The 19,492-nt window shown below is 31.5% G+C and overlaps 1 protein-coding gene across 1 annotated transcript; it reads right to left on the bottom strand.

Moving 5' to 3' along the window:
• Positions 1-7,557: 7,557 nt before the first annotated feature.
• Positions 7,558-10,563, bottom strand: LOC134682002 (interleukin 17-like protein). Its single transcript, XM_063541610.1, has 2 exons — positions 10,510-10,563; positions 7,558-8,294 (listed from the first exon to the last, which is right to left on the bottom strand). The coding sequence occupies exons 1-2, from the start codon at positions 10,522-10,524 to the stop codon at positions 7,644-7,646; spliced, it is 666 nt and encodes a 221-aa protein (XP_063397680.1). The 5' UTR covers positions 10,525-10,563; the 3' UTR covers positions 7,558-7,643.
• Positions 10,564-19,492: the final 8,929 nt, after the last annotated feature.

The following is a 19,492-nucleotide window of genomic DNA, read 5'->3' as shown; positions in this document are numbered from 1 at the left end:
CAGTGTAACCATCCCACTTGTCCCGCATACTAAAAAAAAACTACAGAGTGTGAAAACGCAGCACGTTCGACAATAAATAAATACATGGTTCCGAACGAAAGATATTCTGATAATTCTGGTGGTGACTTATTTGAATTTAAAGTTGTTTCTTTTGTTCCATTTTTTGGTTGTCTTTTTTTTAGCCATGGCGTTGTTAGTTTATTTTTGATCTATGAGTTTAACTGTCCATCTGGTATCTTTCGTCCCTCTTATTCAAGTTATCCAACTGCCCCACCTCCATCCCAATAACAAAATCATTCGGAATAAAGCTGGGACTATCATACTAATAATACAGTATAGTATAGCATATAATAGTTAAAAGGAAGAAAATGTATATTTAAATGTTATAGAATTACGAAATATGAATATTTTGTAACTGCAGTCGTCATAGTATAACTTTTATATCTTGAATTTATTAAATGTAACACTTATAACAAGTTTTACAACTAAAAGAACAGCTGTGTCTTCATATTTACCTTGCGAATACACATATATGGTGTTTACATTTTTTAACCGGATCAATGACTATAACTGGACACTTCATTGATGAGCTTATCCTTAAACACCTTTATATAGATGGACTGGTCTATGATGAGCGAACCGTTTAAACTCCGCCCAGTCAAGTGAAATAAATCAAGTAATATGCACATTGTTTATTTTAGACTTTTTGATAATTATGATAATTTTTGTACATTTTTAACAATTTAAAATAATAATTTGAGTCTTAAGAGCAAAACAGTTCAGAAACCCAACCTCCTTGAGCATTAATTGTCCTACGTAAACATGGGGAACCTTGAGCTTTACTATTAATAGTATTATAGTAAATAATCTTGATCACATGGTGAGTTCATGAATATCTATAAAATCGTCGTTACCATTAACCAGGTAATGGTATGTAGATGATGGTTCATAGGTGGTTTGCTCTGGTAATAATATTATATGGAAAAAAATGTCAAGGTTTCGTGAACTGTGAACTACTGGAATTGTCTGCGTCAACCGTTTGTATAGTCTTCAAGTTCGAGGACATATACATTGCATCCTTTACTATAGCGATAAGTGTGTACGGCAAATTAACGTAGAGGTTGGTTGTTATATTAAATATACATAATACGGGGTTCTGGAAACTAGGCCATATCTGTCAATTCGGATTGGTCTTTAAAACCGGAAGCTCCAACGGCAATAATACAGAATATGGCACAAAAACACATAAGAAAGTACAACTGTCGAGGGGAAAAGTTAGATATAGGCTTTTCGAGAATAACCTTTAGTTGGTACGTACCCTGGTAACAACACAGAACCTTGACGTAAATCGATAAAAAGGTGAGCAAACGGGACAAGTGAAATACAGGTCAAACAAAATCTGGAAACGTGTCAAGGTACACCCCCTGGTCAAACAGTGAGAACGGACCCTGTCCTAAATATATTTCCGATAAACAATAATATGTAACATGCAATACATTATAATACGACCGTGATACCTAACATATAAAGTGTTCGTTTCCGTGGTCCTTCCGTTCATAATATATAAATTAAAGTGCAGCTCAGAGTATAGGAACTCGAAAAATAAAAGTGAAAGTAGAAATGAACTCTCTGAGCATCACAATAAAAGAATGAAACATATAAACCTATCATGCTTAACTCTTTCTCTTAGGCATAACAGTATATAAAAGTTTGGTTTTGTGTTCTGCTACATCAAGTTTCCAGTCGCCGTCAGAAAAATTATGAAATAATAGATCAAATTCTTTTTTTTTTGTTAAGATAAATACAAATTTTGAAATAGAAGGTAGGGAAACAAAATCTAAGGGAAAAACAAAGTTAAAAAAAAGCTGCATGACATTTCATACTTTTGCAAACACTTGATTTATAAAATAAAATTACAATTTTATTGATATTCATTTCAACAGCGATGTGCTGACTTCTAGGCTAATGTTACCGGCGTGAAATAAATTTAACGATATAACAGTATTTCTGGTGGAATAAGTGTAACCGCTTGCATATCAAATTTAAGCAAGCCTTTAGTTTTGAAACTGTATATTTTATAAACAATTGATGAATAATGGGAAAGTAGTGTAACGTTACAAAGACCAATTTTATCAAAGTCTGTAGTTACAATAAATATCTACCTATCCTTCAAAAATAAATGGAAATGTACATTTTAATTTTAAGTTTGACTTAATGGTCTCCCTAGAGTTAAATGAAGTGCTTCCGTATAAGTTGACACAGTTTTCGAAACGTAGTTATTATTATTTTGTAAATCACTTGAAATGTTGATAAATAAAGTGCATTTTGGGCAAGGTGTTATACGCATACAATCCAAATGCAGGTTTTATTGTCTGTGCTTGCCTTTTAACATTAGAAACTAAATTGCTTATGGCAAAATTCGTGTTCTTTTTAAAATTGGCTTCTTTTTAAAATTAGACTACAATAAAAAATGTTGTCAATGTTTGTATATTTGGATGTTTGAATCAAAGAGAGACAACGCTGTGTTCAAAAAGTAAAATGGTCGAAATGACATAATAACTAACTAAAAAAATTAACATTTTTTTTTAATTAAACTCCTACAACTTATTTAACCTGTTATACTTAGTAAACCCTGAAAACAGACAAGGATATAATTTAAGACGTTTTAAAGACTTTTTGCAAGAAAAGCGCTTTAGAGTATTTAAAAATATTTTTGACAACAGTATTTATATATCTAAAACAAACTTATATATGTATTTCTAGTATATGTATCCATCTGATGAGTTAAGCCCTTATCAACTGCATTGTATTATCCATTCTTCTGTCGTACTGTTACACCACTGTTCCCGGTTAAGAGAGGGTATAAATCCGCTATCATGTTTAAACCAGCTACGTTCTGTATGTATGTGCCTGTCCAAAGTCAGAGAACCTACTATTCAGTTGTTGTCGTTGTTGATGGGATGCTTGTTTGTTTTTCGTTCTGGGTTTTTATGGATAAGGTTGTTTGTTTTCTCGTTTGATTTTTTTCTATTTGTCATTTGGAGGGCCTTTTACAGCTGACTATGTGAAACGGGCTCTGCTCATTGTTGAAGGTCGTATAGTAACCTATAGTTGTTAATGTCTGTGTCATTTGGTCTGTTGTGTAGAGTTGTCTCATAGGCAATCATGCCACATCTACCTTTATAACGGAAATGTTTTTTTGCCTAAATTAACCTAATCTTACATATGTACTAAGATGTTATTAACTGTGCCCGGAAAATATATTAGGATCCTTTAAATAAGATTATTATATAAGGTTACCGATTTAACACTGTTATTCGGCCACTGAATAGTGTTTCATCGGTATTAATATTGATTTTGTTTTTAAAAGCAAACTTAGTGTTATGGTTATACATATATTCACTTTCATTGATCTACAATATGTCGATACATATATCGTGGCATTGCACAAGTTATGTTTTTCTCTGACTGTTAATAAAGTATTTTACCTTAAATCATTGGTTGTTGGATGTGTTCTGATTTAAAGCCTCTGATGCATATTTTTTCTTATTAACTTTTATTGGTTTAGAACTAGCTGTTTGTAACTACGAGTACCATCAGATATGTGTCTTTTGATAGACGTCTTTTTATTTGTATTAACTAATAAATTCTGCCCTTTTCAATCTTTCATATTTTGTATGCATGTGCCTACCTTAAATCAGGAGCCTGATATTCAATGTTTATCGTTTCTTGCAGTCTTACATATTTGTTTTTCGTTAACTAGGACGTTCTATTTTTCGTTTGAATTATTCACAATTTATGATATCGGGCCTTTTATAGCTGTATATACGGTATCTGCTTGCAGAACGTACGGTTTCTTATAGTTGTTAAGTTATGTGTCATTTGGTTTTGTGTGAAGAGTTGACGAATTGAAAATCATACCACATTTTTTTTTATATCATGCATTTATATTATGACCAGGGATGGTGAAATCGTAATACAGATTAGTAATGAATTGCAATTTGTTACATTTTAATTAAATAATCGACAGTAATCTGTACTTGTCAAAATTTTCGATACCATGTACATGTCATTAAATCCATTACATCAAAACTCATGATGTAATCATCAATTACTTTCGATTACATTTCGATTATTCTAATCAAATAGTTTTATGATTATTCGAAAAACTAAGGATTTTCTTACCCCAGGAGTAGATTACCTTAGCCGTATTTGGCACAACTTTTTGGAATTTTGGGTCCTCAATGCTCTTCAACTTTGTATTTGTTTGGCTTTTTAACTATTTTGATCTGAGCGTCACTGATGAGTCTTATGTAGACGAAACGCGCGTCTGGCGTATAAAATTATAATCCTGGTACTTTTGATAACTATTTATAGTATAAAACCTAGTGTACATTAAAATAGACAACTGCATGTATTCATCAGTTTATAGTACTGATAAAACAGTAAGTTTTTATATTACTGAAAAGTTAATCAAATAGCTTGTTAAGATCTATTGTAGTAAGCTGCATTATGATTAACCAGATCCCTAAACAAATTTTACTATATTTCAAACTTTTGAAGGACATGACTTGCAATGTTTGTCAAACATTTAAGATTTTTTTTACTAGAAATTGACAATGAATGTCGGTTAAAAACAAAACTTTACGACAAAAGAGATGATTTCAGCTTTCAAATTGTGAACTTTCAATTTCTAAGTAGCAACATTCTAGCAGCACCTGCAAACGGTGTTTATATCTCCCAATTGAAACGATATTCCCGTGCTTGCATTTCCTATCCTGATTTTCTTGTTACAGGGTTGCTGATCACAAGAAGGCTGGTAAACCAAGAGTTTCATATGGTGAAGTTGAAATCATCCCTTCGTTAATTTAACAGACGCCATATCGAGTTGGTTGACCGTTATGGAATAACCGTTTCAACAATGAAATCGGATATGTTCCTTACGTCCCCTTCCCTTTCATGAATGTGACTTACCTAATTAGACTTTTCACCGGATATGTTATAACAAAATTAGTTATCAAAGGTACTAGGATTATGATTTAGTACGCCAGACGCGCGATTCGTCTACATAAGAATAATCAGTGAGGCTCATATCAAAATATTTATAAAACCAAACAAGTGCAAAGTTGAAGAGCAACACGACGGGTGACACATGTGGAGCAGGATCTCCTTACCCACCGGAGCACCTGAGATCACCCCTAGTTTTTCGTGGGGTTCGTGTTGCTTATTCTTTAGTGTTCTGTGTTGTTGTCATGTGTTCTGTTGTTTGTCAGTATGTCTTCTTTTATTTTTAGCCAGGCGTTTTCAGTTTAAATTCGATTTATGTGTTTGACTGTCCCTCTAATATCTTTCGTCCCTCTTTTAAAATAATAACAAAAAACAATAAAAAAGACGTTGAAGATTGAGGTTAAGTTCTGTACTATATGAAAGCTGTATTTGTTACAAAATTCCCTAAAGCATAATTTTGAAAAAGAGTGAAATTTTAGGTTAGAATAAGTCTAAAGCTTCGTATACCTGTTATAAAATCAAATTATGTAAAAATCCTTTCAACAACAACAAAAGCACTGAATTATTTGTTTAGTATTACCAGTGTTATTTAAACTAATCGGTTGGAGCTTAAATTTAAATTTTTGGAAGGACGTGTTATGCTAAAATGTGATAAGGATGATTTTCGTTATTTTTATTATTATTTCTGATTGCTTATCACCGAACAGGTCATTTTAATCTATATTTAAGTCAACTTGAAACATTTTTTATCTTGTAACATTGAACTTTATTATCGGGTCAAAAAAACTTACTCCTTTACCTATATCATTTACAGACAGCTTACTTTTATGTATTTATTATATAAAGAAACAAATATTTGTATGTATCGAGTCAGGAAAATGACAGCTGTTTTTTATTTGTTTGATGCCTCTGGCCTGTTGATTTTGGTATTTGACCAGGAAATTAGCGATATGAATTTTCCTTGGAGTATGGTTAATTATTTTACTTTCTTTAAGACCGGTACGTTTTTTTATAATTTTGCATACTTAAGTAATAGCTGTCTGTAAATAATATTATGTTTAATCACTGCAATTGATTTTCAATATTATAACTTATATAATCTTCTTGTGTGAGACGAATTACATGTTATCAACTGGAAAAGAAAACGGAAGTTACTTTAAGCGTGTTGAAAACTTACTTCTGTGGATTCATTATTATTCGTTGGATACCAATTTTCGTGGTTTTCGTGGGGACAGGTGAACCACTAATTTAAATGCTAAACGTAATACAAATTCTATCTCATGTTGTATGCAGACTTTGACAAAACCACGAAATTACATCTCCACGAAAAGGCAAGTTTTCTGCAATCCACGAAAAATTGTTACCCACGAAAATAAATGAATCCACAGTATTCCTATATGTTAAACTTATAACAAAAGCGAACACAGAAAGACTTTTACCTTTAATAACTATTAGCATGTCGTAACGTTCTATTGTATTGTTTATTTGTGTATTTCTATGTCCTGCATGTTCTTCCATTTGATTGTAGCGTAGTACGTACACTGTAATGTCATGTTATATTTTCATTGTGAGTAATATTTAACATTGCCATAAAAGCGGCAGGTTTGGCTAGCCAAAACAAAACTGGTTAAACAACCTTTTTTTCTTAAATGTCTTTTACAAAATCAGGAAAACGGCAAATGCTATCTTTTTGTTCGTTTATCTGTGTGTTGAATTGTCTTTTGGTTTTTTATTGCACTTAAGTGTTTCTGTTGTTTCGTTCTTTTCCTCTTGTATTTAAAGTTTTTCGCTCCATTCTAGTTTGTAACCCGGATTTGTTTGATCTGAATCGATTTCTTACTTTCGAACAGTATATAATTGCCTTTATTAAGATAAATATGATAGGTACAATATTTCATGGGTGTACATATGGCATTTTCCCTGGTGGACTTATAAATGTTTATCATCTCAAAGAGATAGATTTTATCGCTGGAGCCGGTACGGATAGAGTTGAGATGGCCAATGATAATCTGTTTATCGTTATTTTACCTGTGACGACATTGTCAATTTAATGTCAATTTCATTAGCAACGCCACGTGCCTCCTTAGTTTCTAGCGATAATTTGCCATCTCAAGCAAGTAGCTTGATATGAAAATTATCACAAGAAAAGATCAAAGGGAAAATGCACAAAATAGCGATAATCAGCTATTTTTAAATTATGATATGCTCACCGCCAACAGAAGGTATCGATGTTTAAAGTGCAGACCACTTTTGAACTATTGCTCCTACTTATGAATTGTGGACTCAAAGATTCTATGAACGTGATGGGATTATAAAAAACTATAGTTAATTGGCGAACAACGTTGTAAATAAATACCATTAAAACACAGAGAAGAACCTTAGCGTCATTGGTGTAGCACTAAGGGAAATTGTTCACAACTAGTAGTGAAATAAAATATTTAAAGTTAAAAAAAACAACGTTGTAAATACTTTTATTCTGTAAAACATAGTTCATTGAAAATACAAACAATAAATAACTGATATGCACTATGTAAAATGCACATGCCCTATACCATACGAAACAATGACACGACAAGTAAAATTTTACCGACAAAAAAACATCACCAGCTGTTTCTGAATAGATTGATTTTCGGTTTTTACCCAACTTGATTTTGCGTGACGCTAATTGGTAAAGTTGTTGTCGTTTCACGACCACTTAGTAATCTTTGCCTCCATAAGGTTTTTCTGAAAAAGCTTAATGGTATAGAAGTGAGTTCATGGTCATTCACTTTCTCGAATATTCTTGTACAAACAAAAGCTATCGGTACATTAAATTTGGCTTCTTCATATTGACATATACCATTGACAATGTCATTGCCTCTTATTAGAACTTTAATAGTATGTTTAAGTGGTTTGCAATATGTATTTTGAAGACTATCTGTTGTTATACATGATTTACAGTGGGTTTTAGCTACATATATAGTCTTTGGATATCTGGTCTCAATGGTATCAATGTGTGGAAACCATGGACAAGAGGTTCGTAAACTCAAACTCTCTGCTGTTTTCATATGTCTCTTTGGGCATGTACCACTATTCCCATACTCTGTTGATTGGTTAACCAGTTCCTCAAATTTGTTGTTAATTGTAGAATTTTCCCAGCCTTCATACATGAATAAAGATTTCATGTTTAGATTATTATTTATAGATTTAAATCTGTTTTCAAGATCCTTCTGTGATGGCTCTGTGCAATTACAGCTCTGTGCATTGTTGAAATATGTCGAAACTAATACTGATATATAACAGAAAACCTAAAAAAAAAAAAATCGAAATCAAAATACTAGTATGTGAATTTCACTTTCAGTGGATGGTAGTAATTGGTCAATTTGAGAAATGTGTTGTTTTCATGCTATAAGAAATTAATTTTAACCAGATGTTCACGGTTAGGTTATGGCAGTCATGTTCACGCACAAAATAGCTGAAATTGATCAGGTAGATTGAAAAGAAAAGATTGTTGATTAAATTTACGAAGAAGGACTTAAGGTCAAGGAACAGTAAATGGGCTATGTCGCAGATTTTGCTCAAATTTTGCATACAATCTTGGCTCGGTGAACTACAACTGACAATCGAAAAAATAATGCATTTATCTCTTTTATTATCTGAAATATTGCAGATTGATTTCTTTTAATATGGGTGAATATTTGTTTAGAAAGCACATACAATCAACGAAAAAACATACAAAATTTGTCTTAAAATTGCCAAATCTTTTATTCTACTCCATAGATTTTTCTTTAAAAACTGTATGTTGTTGACACATAAAATTCCGTTATAATGATGCAAAATAAAGATAGGGTCACCGATTTCATTTATTGTCAAATAATAATTTTTTCACCTTGATGGTAGTAAAAAAAGTAAAAAATCAACGATTTACGGCCTGCACCACGGCGACGGTACGATTATTTCGACGTTTTATAGGATTTTTTTACAAAGAACACAACATTGAATGATGTATACCGTAAAAACGAAGTCGGTGACGCTATCTTTATTTTACATCATTATAACGGTAATTTATGTATCAACAACATATAGTTTTTTAAGAAAAATCTATGGAGTAGAATAAGAGATTTGGCGATTTTAAGACAAATTTTAGAAGGTTTTATGCCGATTTTATGTGCTTTCTATACAAATGCAGACCAATTTTTTAAGAATTCAATCATTATATTTTAAATGATAAATGAAATAAAGGCATTATTTTTTCGATTTTTAGTTGAAGTTCATCGAGCCAGAGATGTATGCAAAATTTTACAGAAATCTATGACATAGCCCATTTACTGTAACTTGACCTTAAGGGAACTGCAAAATGTTGCATTACTCCTTTAGTTGAAAGATCCGGTTTTGATTTCATGTTTTTATTCGTACATGTCATGCAAAAATTAATCACTGTATTTTACTTCTAAATTTCATGACGGGAATCATTGGCAGAGTCCGTCCTGAATTTGTTATAACGATGTATAATCAATGACAGAGTCCGTCCTGAATTTGTTATAACGCGTATAATCATTGACAGAGTCCGTCCTGAATGTGTTATAACGCTGTATAACATATATTATGTTAAAATAATTATTCAGTAAGAACAGGTCATGAAAGAAAGACCACCTAAAACGAATGATATTAAAAATACCACTACATGTTAGCAGATAGGAGGGTCTGGATGCTGGGTAAGGGTCCCTATAATAATATAGTTCTTAGTTGTTTGGAGCATATTTATTTATGTACAAAGTTAGGTTTATTCTATAAATTTCTCTTATTGATAATCTACACCTTTTATATAAGCTTGGGATTTCAAGTATTTTGGCCCCGAGCATCAATGAAGTTACATGTATTGTATAAATGCGCATCTGGTGCAGGAAAAATTGGTATCGTTAATGTTATTCCAGTATCATATAAATTCTGTACATCTTTTATTTCTGTATTTTTTTCATTTACTAGTAATTTCTTCTTTTTTTAAGAAATAATTGTGCATCCTATGATTCTGAATTTTTAGTTTGTTTTTGATTTTACTCTATCGGGTTCTCTTTTCATTATTTTTGTTTCATTTTTATCTATATTTTAAGGATCTCGAAGAAACAAACTTTTTAAAAGACTTTAACAAATTGATACTGTATATATAAAGGAACTACAAACAGCAGAACACAATTGAGGGTCCGTGTACTTGTTTTCGAGATAAAAGCCATTGCAAATTCTGCGGGAAATAATTCTCTCTAGACTTAAATACATTTAACATTTGCATCCTTTTTCTTTCAAAAATGTAATAAAATAAGAAGGCTTGTTACGTTTTTCAAATATGATCTTTACAAGTTTTAATGTCACATCATGGATACATTCAGAGGATTCTAAATATCAAAAACCAGAGGAACGACCATCATTAAACCGATCCACACCCTCAGATAGTATAACTTCAGGAAATGAACTACAACCAAGTGATTTTACAAGTATAAAAACAAACTTGACTACAATTCTACTTACATCAAAGTAATTCATCTTGTCGTGTGCTTATGTTTTTGGTCAAGTTAATAATTAGGAAACTTAAATTATGAAGAGTAGTAAAATATACATTAATTTATATATCACTTTATCAGGATGTTAAAATATAAATAGATTGATGGAAATCTAATTGGAATATTTCGGAAGATACTTGGCATAAATCTCCCTAGCAGATTCCTAGTCAGCAGTCTTTCCGATATAACCTTACATCAGTTTATTTTAATATAATATTCAATAATCCCTCATTTTTTATGTTCCTGATTTGCAAGTCGTGTTTAAATTTATTGGTCAACATATATCGGTAGTCTTTGGCAAGCAAATACCAGAGGAATTTTACGTTGTACTAAAGTTTGTTTAAGAAGCCAGGGGATAATAACTTAATGTTTTAACGATTGATTGTTAGATATCATGTCTATTGACAAAGTTTGTTATGACTTCCTAGACTTAATTCTCGATAATAATCGGTAGTTTATTTATTTAAAGTGCATTGAGAAACAAGTTATTGCAATTATATTATTCACCTTCCGACGGACTTTCATCGTTTCTCAAGACCATACTCAAAAATGATATCGATAGAGAACCGAAAATTTATTCCCTAAATTTTCTCGAACGTGGATCGAAACATGCACATTTGTGTTAGTAGTCACTACATTACGGCTCTCAACATGGAGTTTAAAATGTGAAACCAATGCAAATATCTTTTAGTGAATCTATTAATAACTCAAGCGGGATAGGATGCAGAGGAATTATTATGTATGAAGTCCACAACAAAAGACGGTCTCCATATTCATATCACAAATTGGTTTGTTTTAAACTGTATTGTTTGTATTTTTAAAACGATGGCTGTAACATGTGGTAGGGTATCTGCTTAAACTTTAATAACACCAGAAATCAGAACATCACTTATTTAAGTGGTTTTCTTGCTGCTCAGACTTAATTCTTTTTTTTTCTTTGTATGTTTTGTATTTGTTTTTGTACTGTTGGTTGACATATGGTCCTTTAAGGTTTTTGGCATGCTAGTTTATTATCAATTAATGATGTCCCTTTGTTATAGTACTCCTTATTTTTAGTGTAGGAGGGATTAAACTTTATTCAAATGATTAATGAAAATGTTCAAATCGAAAAATGCCAGCATTATAACAGAAATTGAGTAACAATTAACAACCTATTGTCATTATCGACAAAAACAAATGCATTCATTTTATTTAAAAAATCTTCAAATGTTTTAATATATTTACATGAGAATATATCGTTTTGAATTGTTCGATAAACAAAACAACGTCAGCCAATCAAAAGACTTGATATATTCAAATTAAATTGTGATGAAATATTTCTAAAAAATGTATATTTTTATTTTGTTTTATTCAACATTTTCATGTGGCCAAATGTTTTATTCCATGATCAAATCTGAAAATTACAAAAAACGAATACCACAAACATCTTAGCGATTCAAGATAAAAAGACACATTTCAATATACTTTCTGAAATGTGTATTAGAACTATAGAAATCTTTTATCGATTTTGAAAAAGCAACACGTGAGACATTTAAATCCCAGTTTTGTTTTGATAGCTAATAACTAACCAATATTTGTACAATTGTTTTTCAAATTTATCATTGATTGAAAGGCTATTTAACTGTTATCTCAAAAAGAGAAGATACACTTTACACTATAAAAAATCCATTAAACCAATTTAAACAGAAAACTTCAAAATGAAAATAACAACAAGACAAGCAATAATAATATCCCTTCGTTAATTTTACGGACGCCATTACGAATTGGTTGACCGTTATGGAATAACCGTTCCACAGATAATATCGAATATTTTCCTTCTGTCGTAACTACAATACTCTTACCTTTTCACGAATATGCCATACCGAATTATACTATTTACTGGATTTGTAATAAACACACGACGGGTGTCACATGTAGAGCAGGATCTGCTTACCTTTCCAAAACATCTAAAATCACCCCAAGATTTTGGGTAGGGTTGCGGTTGCTTTTAGTCCTCTATGCTGTGTCTTCTGTAGTTTTATTTCTCTTTTGTCTTTTTATTTTTAGCCCTGGCGATGTCAGTTTATTTTCAATCTATGAGTTTGACTGTCACTCTGGTATCTTTTGTCCCCCTTTTAGACAGAAAACTAAAGATATATATTTTTAGGAACCCAAATCAAACCCAGGGTTGTAAAAACTCACCAAAGATATCAGTCTTATTATTTGGTTCGACAGAAGATCGAAATGTTTTAAATATGATTTGATTATTAGAGCGCTCAATTCAGAACTGTAAGGAGGTTATATATCAAAAACTTAGCTGAACAATAGTTGAATGACTGCCAATGAGACACATATCCACCAAAATTTGAAACAAAATAAGTGTTCCATCAGCTGGTAGGGCAAAATTTCAATTCTGTGTTACACCCCAGGGTACCGCAATTTTTTGGTATAAATTTAAAGATTAATATATGAAGAATATTTTGAGAGGTGTAAGACTTTTGAAAAAGTGTCGAAAAGGGGTTAAAAGGGGACTAATTTAAGGGTATATAAAAAAAATTGTTTTGCACATATTTGCAGAAAAACGTAAAAAATAACCAATTATTCAGTACTTTTCTTTTTATTAAGTGGAACAAATCATATCTTATTAAAACGCAGGCTAATTTTCAATTAATTTTTGAATCGTAAAGGACCAAGAAAAAAGGGGAGGGTAATATCCAAATTCATGATATTGAATGAAAAGAAGCATAGTACGTACTACTTTTCTTGATAAAATGGTATATTTTTTTACATGGACACATAGAGCATAAAGTAACTTAAGGCTGTTAAAAAACATTTAAAAGTAAGAACCATAAACATAGAATCAACGACAGACGCAAATATAGGCAACCAGAAATGCACGATTCTGAAATCACATTCATGAAATAACAAACATATTAATACACACAAAACTGTCAGAGTTTCTAGATTTTCTATTTTGTAATTTTTTTTAAGAACCGAATCATTACATTTTAAGGTCACGCTGAAGGTCAATCCGTAGAATCATCCTCAGCTTATCATCTGTATCTATGGAATTATCATTATCATTATTTCCATCATCTTCGTCGTCGTCGTTAGCAATATCAACGATTTGATAATCTACAGGCTTTTGAGCATTTACATACAGCTATCTGTTCAGGATAAACCTTGTTGAACAGATGAACATCTTTTGTTGGCACAACCAGCTTTACAAGAACAGCACATCAGAATTATTAAAGCATCTAACGTTGGTGGTTGGTCTAGCCAGTTGATACTGATCAAATCGTTCTAAACAATCCAACCATAGTTGCTTTGCAACAGACCAGTGTTGTGTTTAAGAGCAGATTTCCAAATCTTCATCTGAAAGTTGGCTTGTTTAATGTGTTAAACATTGCATTTTCGTTGGGGGCAGTAGATGACAATGAATCTTTTTTTTGTTGCATTTCAAAACATTCTGATCTTTATTCATCGATATTTTTTATTTCGTAGCCATAAATACAACACGAAAACCTCTTGAGTGTTTTGACAACTCTTTGTCAACCTCTTCAAAGGTTTCACCACGATGGAATAGAACTTCTGAAACTGCACATAACCTGTCAAAAAGCCGAATGCTTTGCTTTTTTTCCTTTACCAGACAAAACACTTACTGAATCACAACCTGTTATGCCGTGAAAACCTGGCAGTTTTTTACAAACATTCTCACCAAATTTTGCACACATTGATTGCACATTTAATAATCTGCATTTGGAAGATGTACCTGTCAGACTAACAATGTTAGAATTGATATGCAACTGTGAAAAAAGTAAGCCAATACTTCCACATCAGTGTCAGAAGGTTTTATAACAATGGAGTCGTAACTTTTGTCAGCTGCATGTTTTCGCATTAAGAAACATTTTGTTATCGGCTTTTTCCTGTTTGATTATAAGCTAAAACCATTCTAGACTACGCTTTTTCATTTTCAACATATATTTTGTGGCACATACTTCCATATGATACAAATAAATCAATACATTCAAGTGTAAATCTATAGGATTGTTTACTCTATTCCGAACCAACGAATTCAACAAGACCAACTTTGATTCCCCCAACTAACAAACTTTTCTTTCATTCACAAGAACAGGATTGTGATGGTCTATAACTTATCGTAATGATTTGCCCTCCCAAGGACCTGCCGTTCATATTTCTTTACTGATATTGTGGGATCCATGCGGGACCTCTTTCCGAAACTAAAAGGATGTTTTTTTTAAAATAACAAGTGCCAAATCGAAAAGAGTGCTTGGTAACCTAGTTATGGATTGAATAACTGCCATGTCATCAAATATCCACATGCCTTCCTAAGAAATGACGCTTTCTAAAAGACCATCCAGGACATGTACAGATTTTGTTTTTTCATTACATGTTTACCATCAAAATTTGCAAAAACATTGGAAGAAGACCTTATTCAAACTGGAGAAACAATCGCATAACCAACTATCTTGTCTAGCCAAGACAAGCAGGCGACATTTTTTTTCATCTGCTCTCAATGTTTTGATGTTCTTATCAGCCATTAACTGCTTGTCTTTTATTTCCTTTTTTAAAAATGTAACCAATGATTTTCTTTTGATTGTTTTTAAGATATTGGTTGACTTTTGAATAAGCCGATAAGAAGGTCCCACATCAATTCCGAAGAAGCAACAGAACCCGAGAACAAGCCATATAACTGCTCAGATGTTTCAAATGGATTTGGCCAGCTTTGCAGTGTCGGAAACAATTTCATTACATCAGTTTTGTCTTGCTTTATTCAAGTTTTTCTAAGTTCTTTTTGTGCGGATGTTTCAGTGTTGACTATTCCTACCAAATTTCGACATTTTAAGGATATTGAAACTCTTTCCACTGCTGGTGAACGTTTCGTCCCTGAGGGTATCACCAGCCCAGTAGTCAACATTCTGTGTTGACATGAATATCAATATTGTGGTCATTTTTATAAATTTCCTGTTTATAAAACATTGAATTGTTAGAAAAACTAAGGATTTTCTTATCCCAGACATAGATTACCTTAGCCGTATTTGACACAACTTTTTGGAATTTTAAATTCTCAATGCTCTTCAACCTTGTACTTGTTTGGCTTAACAAATATTATGATATGAGCGTCACTGATGAGTCTTATGTAGACGAAACGCGCGTCTGGCGTACTAAATTATAATATTGGTATCTTTGATAAATATGTCATGTGCATTTAACAACCAACGTTTAACAGAATCTTTATTTAAACTGAAACCATCAAAGCCATTTTTTTTGTATCTCTTAAAAACCTTAGAACGTAAAAAGTATGGCCAATTCCCATAACTGACTATTTGACGTTCGCTCAAAGCGATATTTGTCGATTGAATGACTTAACAATCTTAAGTCAATCACTACATAGCTAAAACACAAAATATTATCAAGCACACTTTTATTGAGTTCGATAGAGTGCACCTTTTCTGAACGCAAAAAATAACACCTTAATTTGTACTTTTTCATAAATATTTCGTTACACATTCACTTTATAAAATAATTTGTTTCACAAAAACATCATAAATTGACAATTAAATGTTTGTTTTTAGTTACAAATTGAGAATGCATATGTGTGAATACATTGTACATGTTGTAAACTGAATCAAAGACGGTAATTTGATAATTTCCGGTATTTCACGAGTCTTTACACGTACATATATTTTATTCAATATTTCATATTTTAGACAATATATAAATACTGCAAATGATTTAAACGTTGCATAATGATTAATTCTAAAGTTTGATTAACTAAAACGGGTAATTGTATAACGAATTTCTTTATGAAAGGAGAAAGTATGCCTTAATTTTAACCCAAAAAATCGGAATTTTGTAATGTAAAAAAACATTTTTTTAAAACAAAAAATCTGAGGAGTTACATTAAATATGATAGTTTTGTATCTGTTTTAGTTGTTTTTACCTATACTTTAATTTTTTTTAATCGCTTTATATTAAAAAAAATAATTAAAAATTAATTAGTCGAGATTGCTAAATGAGGGGACCATTGAAAGGGACGTTTTAAAACCTCTTTTGGACACGTTTATTTTAGTCTAACACCTTGTATTTTATCAATAAGATAATGAAGTTGAATTCTATCAACAAAAATCGCGGTACCCTGGGGTGTAACACAAACTCCTTAACTAGAGCGCTTTTGAGAACTAGCTGATGGACTAAAGATGTAAGCTATGTCTTGTTTGTAGGAATAATTTTTTGTAGGGATAATTCTAGTAGTTAACACCAAATTTAGTAAATATTAGCACATACCTGATATTTCATTTCAAGACAGAAGTATAATTTTTTATATATTTAAAAATTTTGGCTACTCCACATATGACATCATATGCTTATCTTGTGATAAGCAGTATTCGGTTCTGTCACCAGGGTTTCCGCTAACGGACGCCGTTTTCACAATTTGCGAAAAAATAAAAATTATGGCGATTAAAATTCATCATTTGCGAAAAAAATTGGCAAAAGAAATAAATTCAACAAATTTATTTCATCCATCTTGTTATTAATATATTATTTTTTCTTCGGAATTTCGGACTTAACCTGATCAGACAATACTCGGAAGTCACCTTGAACTCGTTACGATTTTGACAGAAAATCAATAATCAGCTGATTGAATTTTATAGCTGTAGGCAACAAAGAATTTTTAAAAAAAAGGTGTTGATTGTAATGATTGACAAAATTTTAAAATACTAAATTAAATGGCGTCCATCAGTTACTTAAAGGATATTTTAACAATTTTGGAACGTCACGTGTTTGATTCAAACATTTGACTTCTCCTTTGATCCGAAAAGAAATTGATTTGAGAGAGTATTTAATAAAGCGTTTTAACGACCCACGTGTTTCAAGCATAGTTTTACGCCTCAACTTTTTCATTTCAGATGGTCCAAAATAGAAAACGGTCGTAACATGTATGTAGAAATATATTCAACAGGTTGAAAACAACCCCTCAAATGAGTGGTAACCCTTCAGTGCGATGACTATCCCTTAAATAAAGGATTAATTTTAAGTGTTAAACAAAATTTTGTTGTTGTAAAAACCACATGAACCACTAATTCTTAGTACAAACGACACACAACTATATGCTTTATATCTTATATTATTAGGTCGAAACATGTCCAAGAACTTTATAATACTCATGGACTTAGATCTTCTTTATTATTAAAAGTTTTAAGACCCCTCTTGTTCCAAATATATATATTTTCCCCCTTTTAATTTAAAAAAAACTAAATTTTCTTTTCACCTCTCTACAACAGCAAATATTACCACTTTTATGAGGGACAGTCCCTCATTTAACGGATATCTCATATTTGGGGGGTTAATCCAAACTTTTCAAAAGTAAGAAACGTCTCGGTATTTAGTCTTCATTCTTCAACAAGGAAGAACGGGGAGGGGTAGAAGAAGAAAAATTCTGAAGAAAAAAATAATATTTATTTTACTTGGCGAAAGAAAATATAAAGTGACAAAAAATATATTGTTTCGGCAAAAACAGGTGGCAAAAAAAAATAATTGACCAAGGGGGAAACCCTGGCTCTCACAGTCGACGAATATGACCTGTTCATCTGTGACATTAGTTAAGAGAAAGACAACGCAATTCAAAATAGAACATTAATCTTAAATAAATAGAAGATAGATAATTTACTCAATGCTTTCAACTTCGTACTTTTTTTCTTCTTTTTTTTCTACTTTTTTATAATGCAAGCGTCACTGGTGAGTCTTTGGTCAACGGAACGCGCGTCTGATGCAAATAAAATTTAGTTTTAGTGTATATGAGAGTTTTTTCACTAAATGAGTCAAGACGAACTTTAAAAGATGGCTACTGCAAATGACAAAGATGTTGAAATAATAACAAATAAACTGTCCACAAAACAGTTCTAATAAGAAAGGAAACCATCTCTAAGTAAAATAAGTGTTCATACAAGTGGTTTAAGTGTTTGAACACTGTGTATGGTTATTAACAATTGTAGCCACGAATGGGAAGTATCAATAACAGTACTAAAATTAGACTTTGTCGAATAGTATGTCTCATTTGATGACAAACGATAAAGGGGGTATCCCTACTTGTTGATACTTATACTCCTACTACAAAATTGGCTAAAGTGCATCATCTGCATAATTTGAATTTACATGTAATAGATTATGTTAAGTCATTCCTTATAATGCATATTAAGGTAGGTTGATCAATTCTTATAAAAATGCAACATATACAAATAGTTAGATAAATATACTTAGTGATATATTCTCAAATTTAACGATGAACTAGTAACAGAAAAACTTTTAGTATTTTCCCTCATTTTACTTCCTTATTCGGGTTGTACTTCACTTTGCTGCACACAGCATGTAATTATAAATAACAGTCAAAACAGTAGTTCGATATATGAAGTCAGGTACAAGGTACATCATCGCCTACCTCGAGCTCCTAAGCATGCGTTTCTTAATATGTTTCGTTTAGAAATTCTGATCAAATTATAACCTTCATGTGCGGACCGTATCATTCTATGGTAAAATACGCTAGATTTTATAGTTATGACTGAGTAGACATTTTATATGACAAAATTACGAACAAAAACCAAATATGACACGATAGTGCATTGTTTAATCTTTTTATGCTAGGTCTTTAAGGATATTAGAGTGGATTATTTTTAAATAACTTTAACATTTTATATAAAATCATAACTGTGTGTCTGCAATTTTAAAGAGACAAGGAAGAAAATACAGAAACCTAAATATGTTTGTTAAAGAATTATATTTTTGATTAATGAGATATCAAAAATCTTTTTCAATAAAATAAAGAAAATAGAAACAAAATGTTTTCTGTTTACTTTTAAATGATTTCATTTAAGTTCGACACAATGTTTTTGTTCTTTGTAATTCTTCAGTAAAATTATACAGCAGCTTTAACTACGCCGTTGTTTATATAT

Source organism: Mytilus trossulus, chromosome 8, assembly GCF_036588685.1.
Source record: "Mytilus trossulus isolate FHL-02 chromosome 8, PNRI_Mtr1.1.1.hap1, whole genome shotgun sequence".
Lineage (NCBI taxonomy): Eukaryota > Metazoa > Mollusca > Bivalvia > Mytilida > Mytilidae > Mytilus > Mytilus trossulus.
The sequence above is the reverse complement of the archived record's forward strand: the minus strand, read 5'-3'. Positions and strand labels throughout refer to the sequence as shown.